Genomic DNA, 13,005 nt, shown 5'->3' with positions numbered 1-13,005 from the left:
TAAGGTTTGAAAAAAGTTTAACTGACTGCAATTAAATGCTTTTTGAAAAAAGTTTTCGTTGCTCTTGTGCAGGAAATCTTTTAAGGTGTCAATACGTAGATCAATATGCAACACAGAGTTCCTCACATAGTAAGGGGCGTTTGTAGCGATTCTCAAGAATTTATTTTGCACAATTTGCAGTTTATTAATGTCGGCAGGTTTTGCCGCAGTCCATGCAGGAGATGCATATGTGAGGATGGGTCTCACAGCAGTCAAGTAGATAAGTCGTTTCTTGCGTAGATCAAGATTGGAGTATTTTCCTAAGATGGGTAGGAGACAATTAATGACTTTCAGGGCTTGATTCCTGACATTGTTAATGTGCGGTGTCCAGGTAAGCTTATCATTAATAGTGACCCCGAGGTATTTGGCCTGGCGAACTATGGGAACAATTTCATTAAACAGGAAAAGGTTGTTATTTACAGAGCGGTTTCGTTTTCTTCTTCTGATGAGCAATAGTTGTGATTTACTTGCATTAATTTTGATCTTCCATTTGCTACACCAGTTTTCGATGGATGGAGTGAAGTTCTGTAGGACTTTGATGGCGTGGTTGAGGTTAGCTGATTTCACGGCAATAGCCGTGTCGTCGGCATAGCAGGCAAGGATGGAGTTGGTAGAGCTAATTTTGGGAAAATCAGCAGCGTAGAAAATATACATTACAGGTCCCAAAACACTGCCTTGAGGGATGCCGCTTTTAATTTTCCTTTCAGTGGAGAGAGCATCGTTGACACAGACTTTAAAGTTCCTCTCAGTGATGAACGAGTGAAGGATGCGAAGTAGTTCGGGTTCAAAGTTGTAGCTCATTAGTTTGATAATTAATCCCTCATGCCAGACGCGGTCGAAGGCTTTCGCCACGTCCAACATGAGGATAGCCACATTTTGTCTGTTATGCAGAGCCGAGCCTGCGAATTCGATAATGCGTACCAGTTGTCTAGTAGTAGAGAGATTTCTTCTATATCCGAATTGCTCCGGAGGAAGTGCATCCAGGTGGTGTTGGATTCTGGAGAGTATGATGCGCTCGAAAATTTTACAGAGGACCGGCAGGAGGCTAATTGGCCTGTAACCATCGGTCTGGGTATGATTTTTTCCCGGCTTTGGGATCATGACAATTTTTGCAGTTTTCCATGCGGTAGGAAAATAACAGTTAGTCAGTGCTGCATTAAAGATACTGGTGATTTTGCAGATGAAGTTAGGAGGCAGTAATTTAATAGATTGATTAGTAATTCCATCAATTCCTGGAGCTTTTCTGGGCTTGAGTTTCTTCATTATTGTAGATATTTCTGCCGAAGTAGTGAGCGGGATTAGGTTATTAACAGTAGGGGGGTTAAGCCATTCTTGAATTTTAATGAGAGCATCATGTTCAAATTTTGCATCACAAGGGGTTAAGTTAGGCGAGAATTGTTCTTCCAAATGTGTAGCGAAGGAGTTCGCTTTTTCTTCATTCGTAATGGCTGGGTTTCCATTGTGCATAATGGGTCTGTTCGTTGCGTAAGTATTTTTAAAATTTTTGACAATTTTCCAAAGAGAGCCATCCTGAGTATTGAGATTAGAGATTTTTTCTGCCCAGATTTCATTTTTGAAGTTATTAATTTCGTATTTAATTTCTTTGCCAAGTCGATTAATCGCGCTTTTGATTTGCGGGTTCCATGTCAGGTGATACTCTTTGCGGAGCCTATTGCGTTGCCGCATCTTTTCACGTGCGCTCCGGGGGAGGCGGAAAGCATTTTCCTTAGCGCTGAGATGTTCAGTAGCCTCCGTGATCGCCACCTGGATGGACTGCGTTACGTCATTGATTGCTTTATCGATGCCATTTGTGTCATTAAGATTACCTAGAGCCAAATTGCTTGTCACTAAAACGTTTTGAAAAAGAGTCCAATCAACTTTGGTGCGATACTTTCCATTAATTGTCTTTGTGATTCCTAAATATGCCAGTACAGGAAGATGGTCAGAGGAAAGTTCATTTTTCACGTCTAAGACCATAGGAAGTGTCGTTGTGGAAAGTGCAATATCCAGTATGTCTGAAAATTCGATGCGTTCCGGACGATAGGTGAAGTCATCCGGCACATAAATGGAAACTGGATTATTGATAATAAAGTTATGTAAAACTTTGCCATTTAAGTTGGATCTTCGACAGTTCCAAGCAACATTTTTAGCGTTCAAATCTCCAGCTAGAATTGTAGGTAAGTTGGAAGGTAAGAGGTTATTTAAAATTAAATCTGTAAGTTTATTATTAGGAGAATTGTAGCACGCAGTAAAATACAATTTGTTGAAAGTAGGTAGTACTACACATACGGTGACAACTTCCATATTAAAGTTTCTTGATACACTAATTAAACATGAAGAAAAGATATTTTTAACATATATACATACACCACCACCACGATGACTAGTCTTATCACATCTGTAGTCTCTAAAGTTTGCAATTTTGAGCCGGTGACACATTTGTGCATGAGTTTCTGTAACTAATGCAATGTCCACATCATGCTCTTGAATGAAATGTTGAAATTCTAAAAATTTGGTATTAAGTCCATTTGCATTCCAGATGCAGAGTTTAATTGGGGTAACACTTGTGGGCCGATTGTCCATTATTTGGCTGCCTCTTCGGTGCTATCTTCAGTTGTGTTTTTATCATGTGCTAGTTGTTTAAAAAGTAGGGGTAATCCCGAGTCCTTAATAAGTGCAATGAAAGTTTTCAGTTCATGAAGCACTTGCTTAGCTTCCGTGACACTTTCGGGAGCCAGTCCTGCAGTGAGTGCACTTGAGTATGATTTGTTGGTAACAAATCTATCCGCGTAAGATTTTTGCACAGCAGCTTTAGGCTTGGGAAACTTAACGCACCCTCTGTAGTTCGCAGTGTGCCCGACTTCATTAGAATTGGCACACTTAGGAGGAGTATCCTTGGATTTTGTGCACAGAGAGGATTGATGTTTTTCGCCGCATTTAACGTAGCGAGCGTCGTGATTACAGTGACTTTGAGCATGGTGGAAGCCCTGACAGCGGAAGCACTGCAGGGGGCCTGCTCTTCCTTTATATCTCTCCACTTCAACCTTCATGCCGAGCATGAATTTTTCGTGATAAATTTCTTTGCTTTTCTCTTTCTTTTCCAGCCTGACTAGAAATAACGGCAAATTAATTATTTCTCCGTCTCGTCGTCTCTTTAGCTGGTCGACTCGTTCAATTTTGTATCCACGATCTGTTAGTTGTTCCGCTATTTCGGCGCAGGTCACATATGATGGCAAGTGTCGGATTACTACTTTCACTAACTTTGACTCCGGGAGTTCAAAGCAGTGGAAGGATATTTTTTCATCTTTCAAAACTTTCACTAGTTGTTTATAAATTGTCGGGTTGTACGCCTGAATTTTAAATCCTCCCTTTATTTGTTGCCCATGATAGTCCTTACATGGGGATAGATTATAACCAGCCAAAATGCCTTGCAACTTAATAAAGTGAAAGGATAAGTCCTTCACAATGATCGGAGGGGTACGTTTCGATGCTGGAATATCCTGATTGGCCGCCGGTTGATCCTCGGCTACTTCCATGGTTTCCGTAGCTGGTTGCTCCGGTGTCTCTACTACTGACGAATCAGCGGGCTCCGTTAGAGCGGGCTTCTTCTGCTTTTTTGGTCGTTTCGTAATGTCTCCTCTTGGTCCAGAATCTGAATCCGAGGTGTCTTCATCTAGAGCTTTATACTTTTTTGAAGCTTCCTCATCAGATCTAGCCGGGCTTAAAGCTCGTCTGACGTTCTGCTTAAACCCTTGCACAGGTTTATCTTGTGGTATAACAGGAAGGATGTTGGGTTTGGGTAACGCTGATATTCTTTCGTTGTGGATCTCTCTTTCAACGAAGATTTTAAGTCGCCGGAAAAACTTCAGATCACTTGCATCCTTTTCAGAAAGTAAGCCATCAGCTTTTTCGATACATTCTAGGTTGGTGATTTCTGCAGCAATAAATTCTATGATGCGGTCCATGTTAAGACTTTCAAAACAGAAAATGAGGCAGCGTAGATCAGAGCAACGTTATACCGGCCTACTTTTACTGCGGTATATACTCTGACATGATACAGCAGTAACACGATCAACATAGAGTCGATGCGTCAAAAGACCGTAGTTAAGATATCAAGTATCGAATGCAATCAGTGACCGCCTAAGGTACTGGGTCAGCATTTCGATCAGGAGAAAACTGCAGTGCGTGCTACTCGCTCGCTGTCTCAGCTCCGAAAATGAAATACTGAGATAAACTGCTCATGCACGTCTTATACATCGTGTTCCCACAGTATCCACTAATTGGGGGGCGGAGCGTAACCAGCAACTTTACATTTAGGAGTCCGATTCAGAACTCATTTTCCCCTGACACCCATCTGCCTAATAGCTATAATTATATCAACACAGAGCCGCGGTCAAAGAGAACGTTCTCTCTCACCAAGATTTCCCTCATTTTTTTTGTCTCTACCCACTCATACCCTCATTCTGTTTCGTCCTGGAATTTTCATTAGTTATACTCTAAGTATGTTTAATTTTTGTGATAATAAAAGAACTCCCCCCCCCCCCACGATCAGAACTTAAATTGGGCCGGAACCCACCGGATCTTAGCTCCGGTGCTGCTCAGTTTTTGTAATAAATCATAATTCTAGCCGGAAAGCACCGGAGCCCTGAATAAGAAGGCTACGGCACTTCTTTTATGTAATTGAATAACAATTTCAGTAGAAATTTTATCTCGAAAATTTTATTTTAACAATAAAATTTATTAAAAATCGCGTATTAAATTTCAATTTATCTCTTTACATTTTATTTAATTTTACTTAGTTAATTACTTCAATCTTTATAATTATTTCAATAAATAATAATTAATTATATAATAATGAATTATATAATAATTATCAATTAAACTTTAATTAATTATATAATAATTATTGATTAAATAACAATTTATAAACATTAATTAAATATCTATTAATTAATTTGATAATAATTAACTATTTAATTTTAAAATTATTAATGAGTTTTAATTGTCATTTTATTTATTTATTTACGCTTGTTCCTCTCTGCTGACGGTCTTTTCATAGGGCTCCGGCACTTCTAATCTTAGAAATTAAGTCCTGTATTTATTTTATATATTATTTTACGTCTTCAGTAACAGCCGGGTGCACAGTCTGAGTCCATATCTTTATAACTATAAGTAGTATAATGTCTCTAAAACTATAAGTAGTATAATTTTTGCAACAGATACATACTTAGAATGTACTCGCGGGCCGCATAAAATTGATTCGGGGCTGCAAGCCACCCGTGGGCTGCGAGTCTGAGACCATTGGCTTAGGAGACAGCGTTTATTTTTGATTCAAGAAAAGATAATTACTCTAGAATCTTGCTACTTCATTAAAAAGAAGAGAAAAAATAGACACTAATTTAATTGGAAATCAGTATTTCCTCAAATCTCATAATTGGTAATCAAGTGGCGCCATCTGCTGGATCTCTATTACATCAGTCTCGAAAATCGGTTAAATCGGTTAAAGCTAAATAGTATAACTAACTCTTGAATTTCTCTGTTGAATAGTATTGTTTTTTTTTTTTTTTGCAATAAGGCAAATGATTTAGTCCTTAAAAAACCTGTAACTAATAAAATTAACTTCCAGTTAGTAGATTCAATGAAAGTAAAATTATGAGCATTGAATATTTTTTCCAATGAAATAGTTGACTTGCAATACCAGTTTCCTCTTTGATTTCATACTCTTACGACTCTGTTCTTTGCAAAGGCATTTCTTTTAATTTTGAGGCAGATATCCCTTACATGTTTAATGTAATCCATTAAATAATTAGCTTACCTTTTTTATATGTGCATTGAATTTCTGTTTTTGGTGATTCATTTTCTGTAAAATAATAATAACATGTATTCAACAATTTCTCTCCCCCCCTGTTAATTTTTAATAACACAGCATTTAATATGAATCACCTTTCAAGAAAATACAAAGTTGTTCAACATTATTTCACTACCTTACAGTACTCTTTTGTTTGCGATCAGTATATTACTGTGGTGAAGAACAATATACTTTAATGGTAAATTGGTCTTACCTTAGAAATTAGACACATTTATATGCTTCAGTTACAGAGAGTGTAAATAATAAACCATTGCAAATGGTAATGTGCTGTTTAATTTAATATATAGTATATTGTACTGTTTAACTTAGGAATCTAATCATGCTAGAATATTCTACTTTTATAGAATTTATGATCAACCCGCCATAAACAAAATTCGTGTATATTATTTTTATTGTAAAATCAGTCCTTCTTCTTATATACGTATATAACACCAAATAAAGAGTGATACAATTTGAAAGGGATTTCTAGCTGTTTCAGATAAATGTTGTTAAAGCTGCATTAAAACATATTATTGTTTCATAATTAAGGTTTGAAACTTACATACGGGAATAAACGGAAAACAATAAACGTTCATCGCGGCACTAAATTCATAAATCTAGCGATTAGTACTATATTCTACGCCAGTGGTTCCAAAACATCTGACGTGCAACGGAATCGTGTGTGCGGTCCCTACAATTCACTGCTCCCAGCCTTTACGATGTGTCACAAGACATGTTTTTGACATCGCAGAGACATAACTTCATGACTAGTGTATACTATAAAATAGTCGGTTATCGCAAAGAGGTTTATTGCAGTAACCATAGTTCAGTGGTTAGAGCAACTGGTCTTATAAACCAGGGTTTGTGAGTTCGATTCTCGCTGGTGGCTTGCTTGAAGGTCATTTGTCTTTGTCATTTGTCATTTTGAAGGTCATTTGAAGTATGCTATCTTAGAAGTAGGCTTAAGATGGAGTATATGTAACGTCGATTTATATAAATCTGTTTTTTGGAGGGGTCATACTTAACCCCAGGGAGATAATGGAGTAATTAATACTGAATGTCATTTTATTTATAGTTTTACCTTCATTGATTTGTATTTTCTTTTACAGTATTATTATTGCATGTATTTTTTTTTTTTTTTTTTTTTTTACATTGTTTAAACTTTAACAGTACGACCGCTTGCATTGTGCTCTTAGTACTTTTTGTTCCCAACTCGATCAACTTTCTGAACAATCTCCTCCAACTAATTAATTAACGTTTATAATATGTTTAAAAATGCATGAATGAAAATTTTTTATCCTATATCTTAACATATTATTGAGTATATTATTTCGAAATTTTTAATTGTTTGATTCGGGGTAAAGCACTGGGCCCAGACACTCGGGTGTCTTAAACATCGTTTCACGTAACTGCTAAGCAGCATTTTCTACTGAGGATTGTCGAGAGGATGGCTGGTTATTCTAACTATGAAATGGCAGATATACACTTCGTATACGGTGCGGCGGACGGGAATGCGAGTAAGGCACAGAGAGTTTATCGGGACCTCAGGAATGAAACACCGTAATAACTCTGCTCACCGTAACACTGCTTCATACTCTGCTCAAGTAATGAAGGTTATAGTCGAACACAGCGTAATAAGTAGTAGTATGTTTTCCCTTCCGGAAAAGAACATGTTATTCTTTAAAGTGCATCGAGCTTCTCCTGCAGTATGCCTATAATTCAGTCTTTCCATTTTCCGCGTCTTTTTAAGTTTGTTATATTATATTATAACGGTACAGGCCACCGGGTTAATTATTCACGAGTGGGAAAAACTGTTGTTCTCATAACTTTTGTTAGTCTTGCGTCAAAAAGCTTTTAATGCACACCATCCTACTAATCTCTCACTTTTAGGAATACAGTCTTGAACGAGAATATTTCAAGTTTATCTTTTAAACCTTTTAAAAGCACTTTGCAGATAATGGGACAAACTCATCAATTTAAAAACAATATACTTACATCTCAGTAATTGTTAGCAATATAGGGACATAATTTTTTCTGGAAGCGAAAATACGTATTATTTCGTTTTTAAAATAATGTAGCTGTCTGATATAATTTATCAAGTGATGCTTTTTATAAGCTCTTGCACCGTTAGAGATGATAAAAAATGTTTCTAACGCCATGTATCATATATACACTTGTACAGTGAAACAATGTAGTTCTATACTTTTTCTTTCCGCTATGCTTCATGTGCATATGAAGATTTAACTGGTGAGTCAACTGTCAGCAGCATAGGAAAGCTATAATTTTTCAGCAGTGTGATTATGAAATTTGATTTACACTAAGAAATCAGTACTCTATTATTTTGTTTCAAACAATTTTTATTTAACATAATAATATATCAACTACAATTATTATAAATAAATATTAAATTTGTAAAATTTAGAAACATTGTAATTATGCAACTTTATACAATAATAGATATTTTTTTTTTCCTTTTTGCTTTAACTCATTTCACCTGAAACGTCATTTCACATGAACAGATCTTTAAAATAAACCTATGTTTTTTTATAAAATAATACATAAATATAATGGAAAATGTGGAAAGAAATATGTAGCTTAAATGCATTTAAATTTAAGAAGAACACACGGTATTTCTATCTGTAATAACATTGCCGTGTAAAGTTTTTTCTGTATAAAGATATAATATAGACTTTTAACACTGCAAGAGAATTGCTCCTATTTTTATGAACCAAAAGCTTCCCTCACATATACATTGGTGAGACTCGAGCACTGTACTTAAAATGCAGTTGTTTTATTTCGGGAAGGTATTGCAAAATCTGGAGATCCAGTGGTAATGAACAGGAAGAATTTTATCAGTGGCATTATAAAAGAGATAAATGACCGAATTAAAAAAGTTGCAGATATCTTTTTAATAGCAGAACCCTCAATAGATTAATTGTGCTTTAAACGTAGAAGACTGTGGCAAGAATGTTTCGGAAGTTATAGCAAAAATTACAAATAATTGCATTTTTTTCATTTTTCATGTTTGGGAATAAACGTAATATAATGCCCTGAGCAACGAATCAGGCAGGTTGCGGAAAGATGTCGCTGAAACAAGCAGCATAAGCTAAAGGTAATAAACCAGTTTTCGATTTAGATAACTATCACTGAGTAAATAAATGAGCATTGCAAGAATTTCCAACTTTTATGAAAGGTTCTTTAAAGACCAATAAAATATGAAGCTTAAAGATTTAGGCTCTAAGAAAGTCATATTTATCAAATCTGCTCACATTTTCTTGCAATCATTTCAGCTGTTTTTTTTTTTTTTTTTTTTTTTTTTTTTTATTAATTTTCTTTTACATATTACAGGCGGCCCTCCAGAATATTAATAAAAATTTGCATTCTTGTACACTTACAGATTTATGTGAGAAAATATTGTTACTAATATGGTTAGAAAAAGAGACGTGCAGGATAATCCAAAATTGAAGACAACGTTTCTCAACAGGGGTGTCGTGGAATGCTAACATTACACAAGAAAAAAGATTAGCCAAATATTGCATTATATTTACATGGCGTTCATTTCTAAACATAACATATGAAATTAATAATAATTTTAAGGGGTTTGCAAACGTAAAAATGTTAAAAAAACAGTCTAGATGTTAATGAGAAAGGAGATTGAAGGTTATTAAACAAGATTTGGAAAAGTTAGAACATAGTAACTTTGAGCTAAAACCCGCAGTCTTTGGAGTAATCCTAAGTTCGTAAGAATTTTTGAATTTAAGGAATTGCAGGAAACAAAACAGCCATGCAGCAATTTTAAACCATTTGCAAAGTTAGTTACAGGACATCACATAAAATATTAATGATATCCAAGGTAATGTATTCACTTTGTGTTAGCAACTGTCCAAAAAATTAGAAGAAACACTGGGCACATCAGATTCCTATTGATCAACAACTGAAAGCCCAAAGTTGCCACATCCTGGCCAAGTACTGAACCTAAAAACCTAGGTAAAACTGGTACCCTCTTAATCAGCCATCTGGATTCCCTTAAGAAACAACCTTTTTAGTGAAATTTCACATTTTTTTCTGTTGAAGAAGAGGGATCTGTGTCTGGTCACTCTCAAAATCAACATCATTTTATTCAAAATCTATGCTACTAAGTTTGCTTTATTTCCCTATTTTAAACCCATCGAAAATCTTTGGGATAATGTTGAAAAGCTATGTGTCCAACAGCCAGTAACATAGACTCTCTCAGGATCTACAAATTACCCTTCTGCTCCACTGGATTACCTAAGTGGATCGAAGATATGGCGAAAATGATTGTATCAAAGTTTAGTGAGATCACTTCACATATTAGCATGTTTGTTTCGTCTCTATCCCAATTATTTTCTCAGTGAATTTCTTATGTGTGAAGTAATTACTTAAGCAGAGTTAACATTATTTTGCCCATAATTATATTATTATATTTAGGAATTTTAGTTGACTCCTCTCTTATGAAAGCTAGTCATAGCATAAAAACAGTCAAGTTTACAGCTGCATCCTCAACTTTTAGAAGTCAATAAGAATGAGGATGGCGATATTAGCGAATTTTGTCACAGAAAAAGCATTAAAATAATATACAATTAACACATTTTCCCACTTTCTTTTATATTTTATTTAGAGGATCTTTACCGCTTATTTCAAAAAAATTATATGTATTTTCATACCCATAATGCAGTTTCGGCATCTATACATTCGACTAAATATCTTATGCAACATAGATGATTCAATGGTTGCATTTAGTCATCTAGCAGAAAATAGCAATATTTCATAATAAAAGCTTTGGTGCTATGTTTTTGTATTTTTGATGCAATATAATTCTTGAACTTGATGGAAATGTTTAAATTTGGTAAACCATTTGTAAGTCTGCCTTATAAATCTATTGTGAAAGAAGCATTGAATTTTGCGTTTGTACTCGATTCTTCTGCTCCATTATTCTGAATCATTTTCTGCTGAAATACAGTTAGCATACCTTTCACTAAAGTTTAATTTCGTAAAGTTATGGCTCGTATCGGGTTGTTTAATATTCAAAATTACGCAAGACTATGATTGAAATCGTACATAATAAGTAGAGCGTGAGCTGTTTATTTTCTCAAATTTGAGAAAACATTTTTAGAAATAGCTCAGTTCAAAATAAAACGAATCTCTATCATTGATTTATTGCTGGAGCAAGGTAATTTGTATTGAAAAAATTATAAATTAAATTTTAAATAAAACGATCGTTTTATATTTAATATCATTTGTGAGCATGTTTTGACGAATTACTTATTTCTAATTGAAAATAAATTAAACATAAACATTTCATATACCACAAGAATAAGGTTCGATGGTTTCACAGATACACAAAATCGATTTCATTCTATTTTGGAAGAAGGTAATGTTATTCACATGCCAGTTTACTGTCCAAACTCGATAATGCTATTGCGAAAGCTTGAAGAGCACACATGGGGTAACTGTAGTCCATCGTGAAAATGTCTTCCGATACCCTCCCGAACTGCATAACTATGTAGTCGGCTAGAAGAAAGAAAAGTAAATTAGAAAGAAGTTCACTTAGCTTGTAATTAATTTGATGTGATTTTTATAGTAATTCATGGGAAAGATTTACATTTTAGAAAGCGCTAACTTATTCGTATTAAAATAATCATCTATGAAATGAATAAGTTTCTTATATTTCTATGTTGTGAGAAAGGAAATTAATTTCTCACACCACGCAGTTCATCATCATCGTAACATTAATCGTAATCGCAGAACTGCACGTGCATATAACACCGGTCAAACGGGTGTTCCCCTTCTCTCTCTTGGCTGACCTCCGCTCGCGCGAGTACGCGGGGCTGCGTGCTTGCATATCTCGCTTATGGAGTGTCGTCGTTTCTTTTGCATGGAAAAGTAGCAGTAGCTAAAAGATTGCAAAAATTAGATAAAAATGTTTAGGTTGAAATTTAATCTGTCTTGATGCCGTGCTAAAATTCTAAAACATCCTCAAGTAAATTATTAATATGTGTTCTCATCAAGACAGTGCATTGTCATCGGTGTGTCTCCATGGGGTGATTTCCGTGTGCTAAACAGAATCTAAAAAGAAAGAAATTCTTGCACGTGTGTGAACTGATGTTGGTATTGTACGTAATTAATGTGAAAAGATTTCCACTGCATAAATGAACGATGCGACAGATTATGAGTTTGTGTTATAATCTTCAATCAGACGGCGCCATTGTTCCATTATGCTTATTTCGTTTCTTGTGATATTATTTTTTGTATGTTGTGTTGATATATTTAATCCAGAAAATGTTTTGATGAAATAAATATGAGTTAGATGAAGGAAGTTGTCTCTGAGGTATTTATGCAAGGTGGTTAAGTAAAACATTTTATTATTCTTGATACTAGGGTTTAATAAGCAATGTATTAACCACTTAGAATTTAGGCTAGCAAATATTGGGCACGTGTAAATTAATTGATTACTTGTAGGTATCTAGTTAGATAGATTGTCACATTACAACACCACCCAATGGTGTACAACACCACACATGTACTAGACAAGTAATAAGCTTACGTGTCACATTAAATTTATATTTATGTATGCAATTTTCTAGCTTTCAAGTGTGAGGGATAATTCTGGTTACAGATCCTGTACTTGAACGAGGACTCATTGCAGATACTTAGCTTTAAAACAGGAAATCATAATCAGGAGTTGTAAGCAAAGTGAAGAGGAAAAATATTCTTGAATCTGTGTATGATTGAAAACAAAGAATCAGTATTGACGAAAGTTTATGGTCTTAATAAATTAAGTGACCGGCATTTCTATGGAGATTATCGTGAAAAGTCTTAATCAATATAATTATTTTGAAAAATGAGCTTATTCACAGAATCTTACCTATATCCTAGAAAAACTAGCGGGTTTCACTGTTGTCGCATACTCAACATGTAACAGTATTTTTATAAATTAAAAATTAAGAATATCCCTAATTTGATGAATTTGTATGATACTTATAAACTATTTGAAGAAAAACACTTTTGGCACACATGTGCAGCAAAATTATAAAATAAAGAATATTGGATTAATAAATCACAAAAAATATCACTGAATGTCATTTAAGGGGGAAAAG

General features: G+C 34.8%; 1 protein-coding gene across 3 annotated transcripts in view; it reads right to left on the bottom strand.

Moving 5' to 3' along the window:
- Positions 1-9,180: 9,180 nt before the first annotated feature.
- Positions 9,181-13,005, bottom strand: part of ktub (Tub domain-containing protein ktub) — a 243,816-nt gene continuing 239,991 nt past the window's right edge. For all 3 annotated transcript variants that reach the window (XM_035369949.2, XM_035369950.2, XM_035369951.2), the window contains one exon: positions 9,181-11,419. In XM_035369949.2, the coding sequence (XP_035225840.1) occupies positions 11,286-11,419 (134 nt within the window). In that variant the 3' untranslated portion in view covers positions 9,181-11,285. The remainder of the gene's footprint in view (positions 11,420-13,005) is intronic.

Source organism: Stegodyphus dumicola, chromosome X1 (assembly GCF_044657685.1).
Source record: "Stegodyphus dumicola isolate Sdum_Otavi_A_Nest chromosome X1, ASM4465768v1".
Classification (NCBI taxonomy): Eukaryota; Metazoa; Arthropoda; class Arachnida; order Araneae; family Eresidae; genus Stegodyphus; species Stegodyphus dumicola.
Note: the sequence above shows the minus strand (reverse complement) of the source record. Positions and strands in the feature narration are given on the sequence as shown.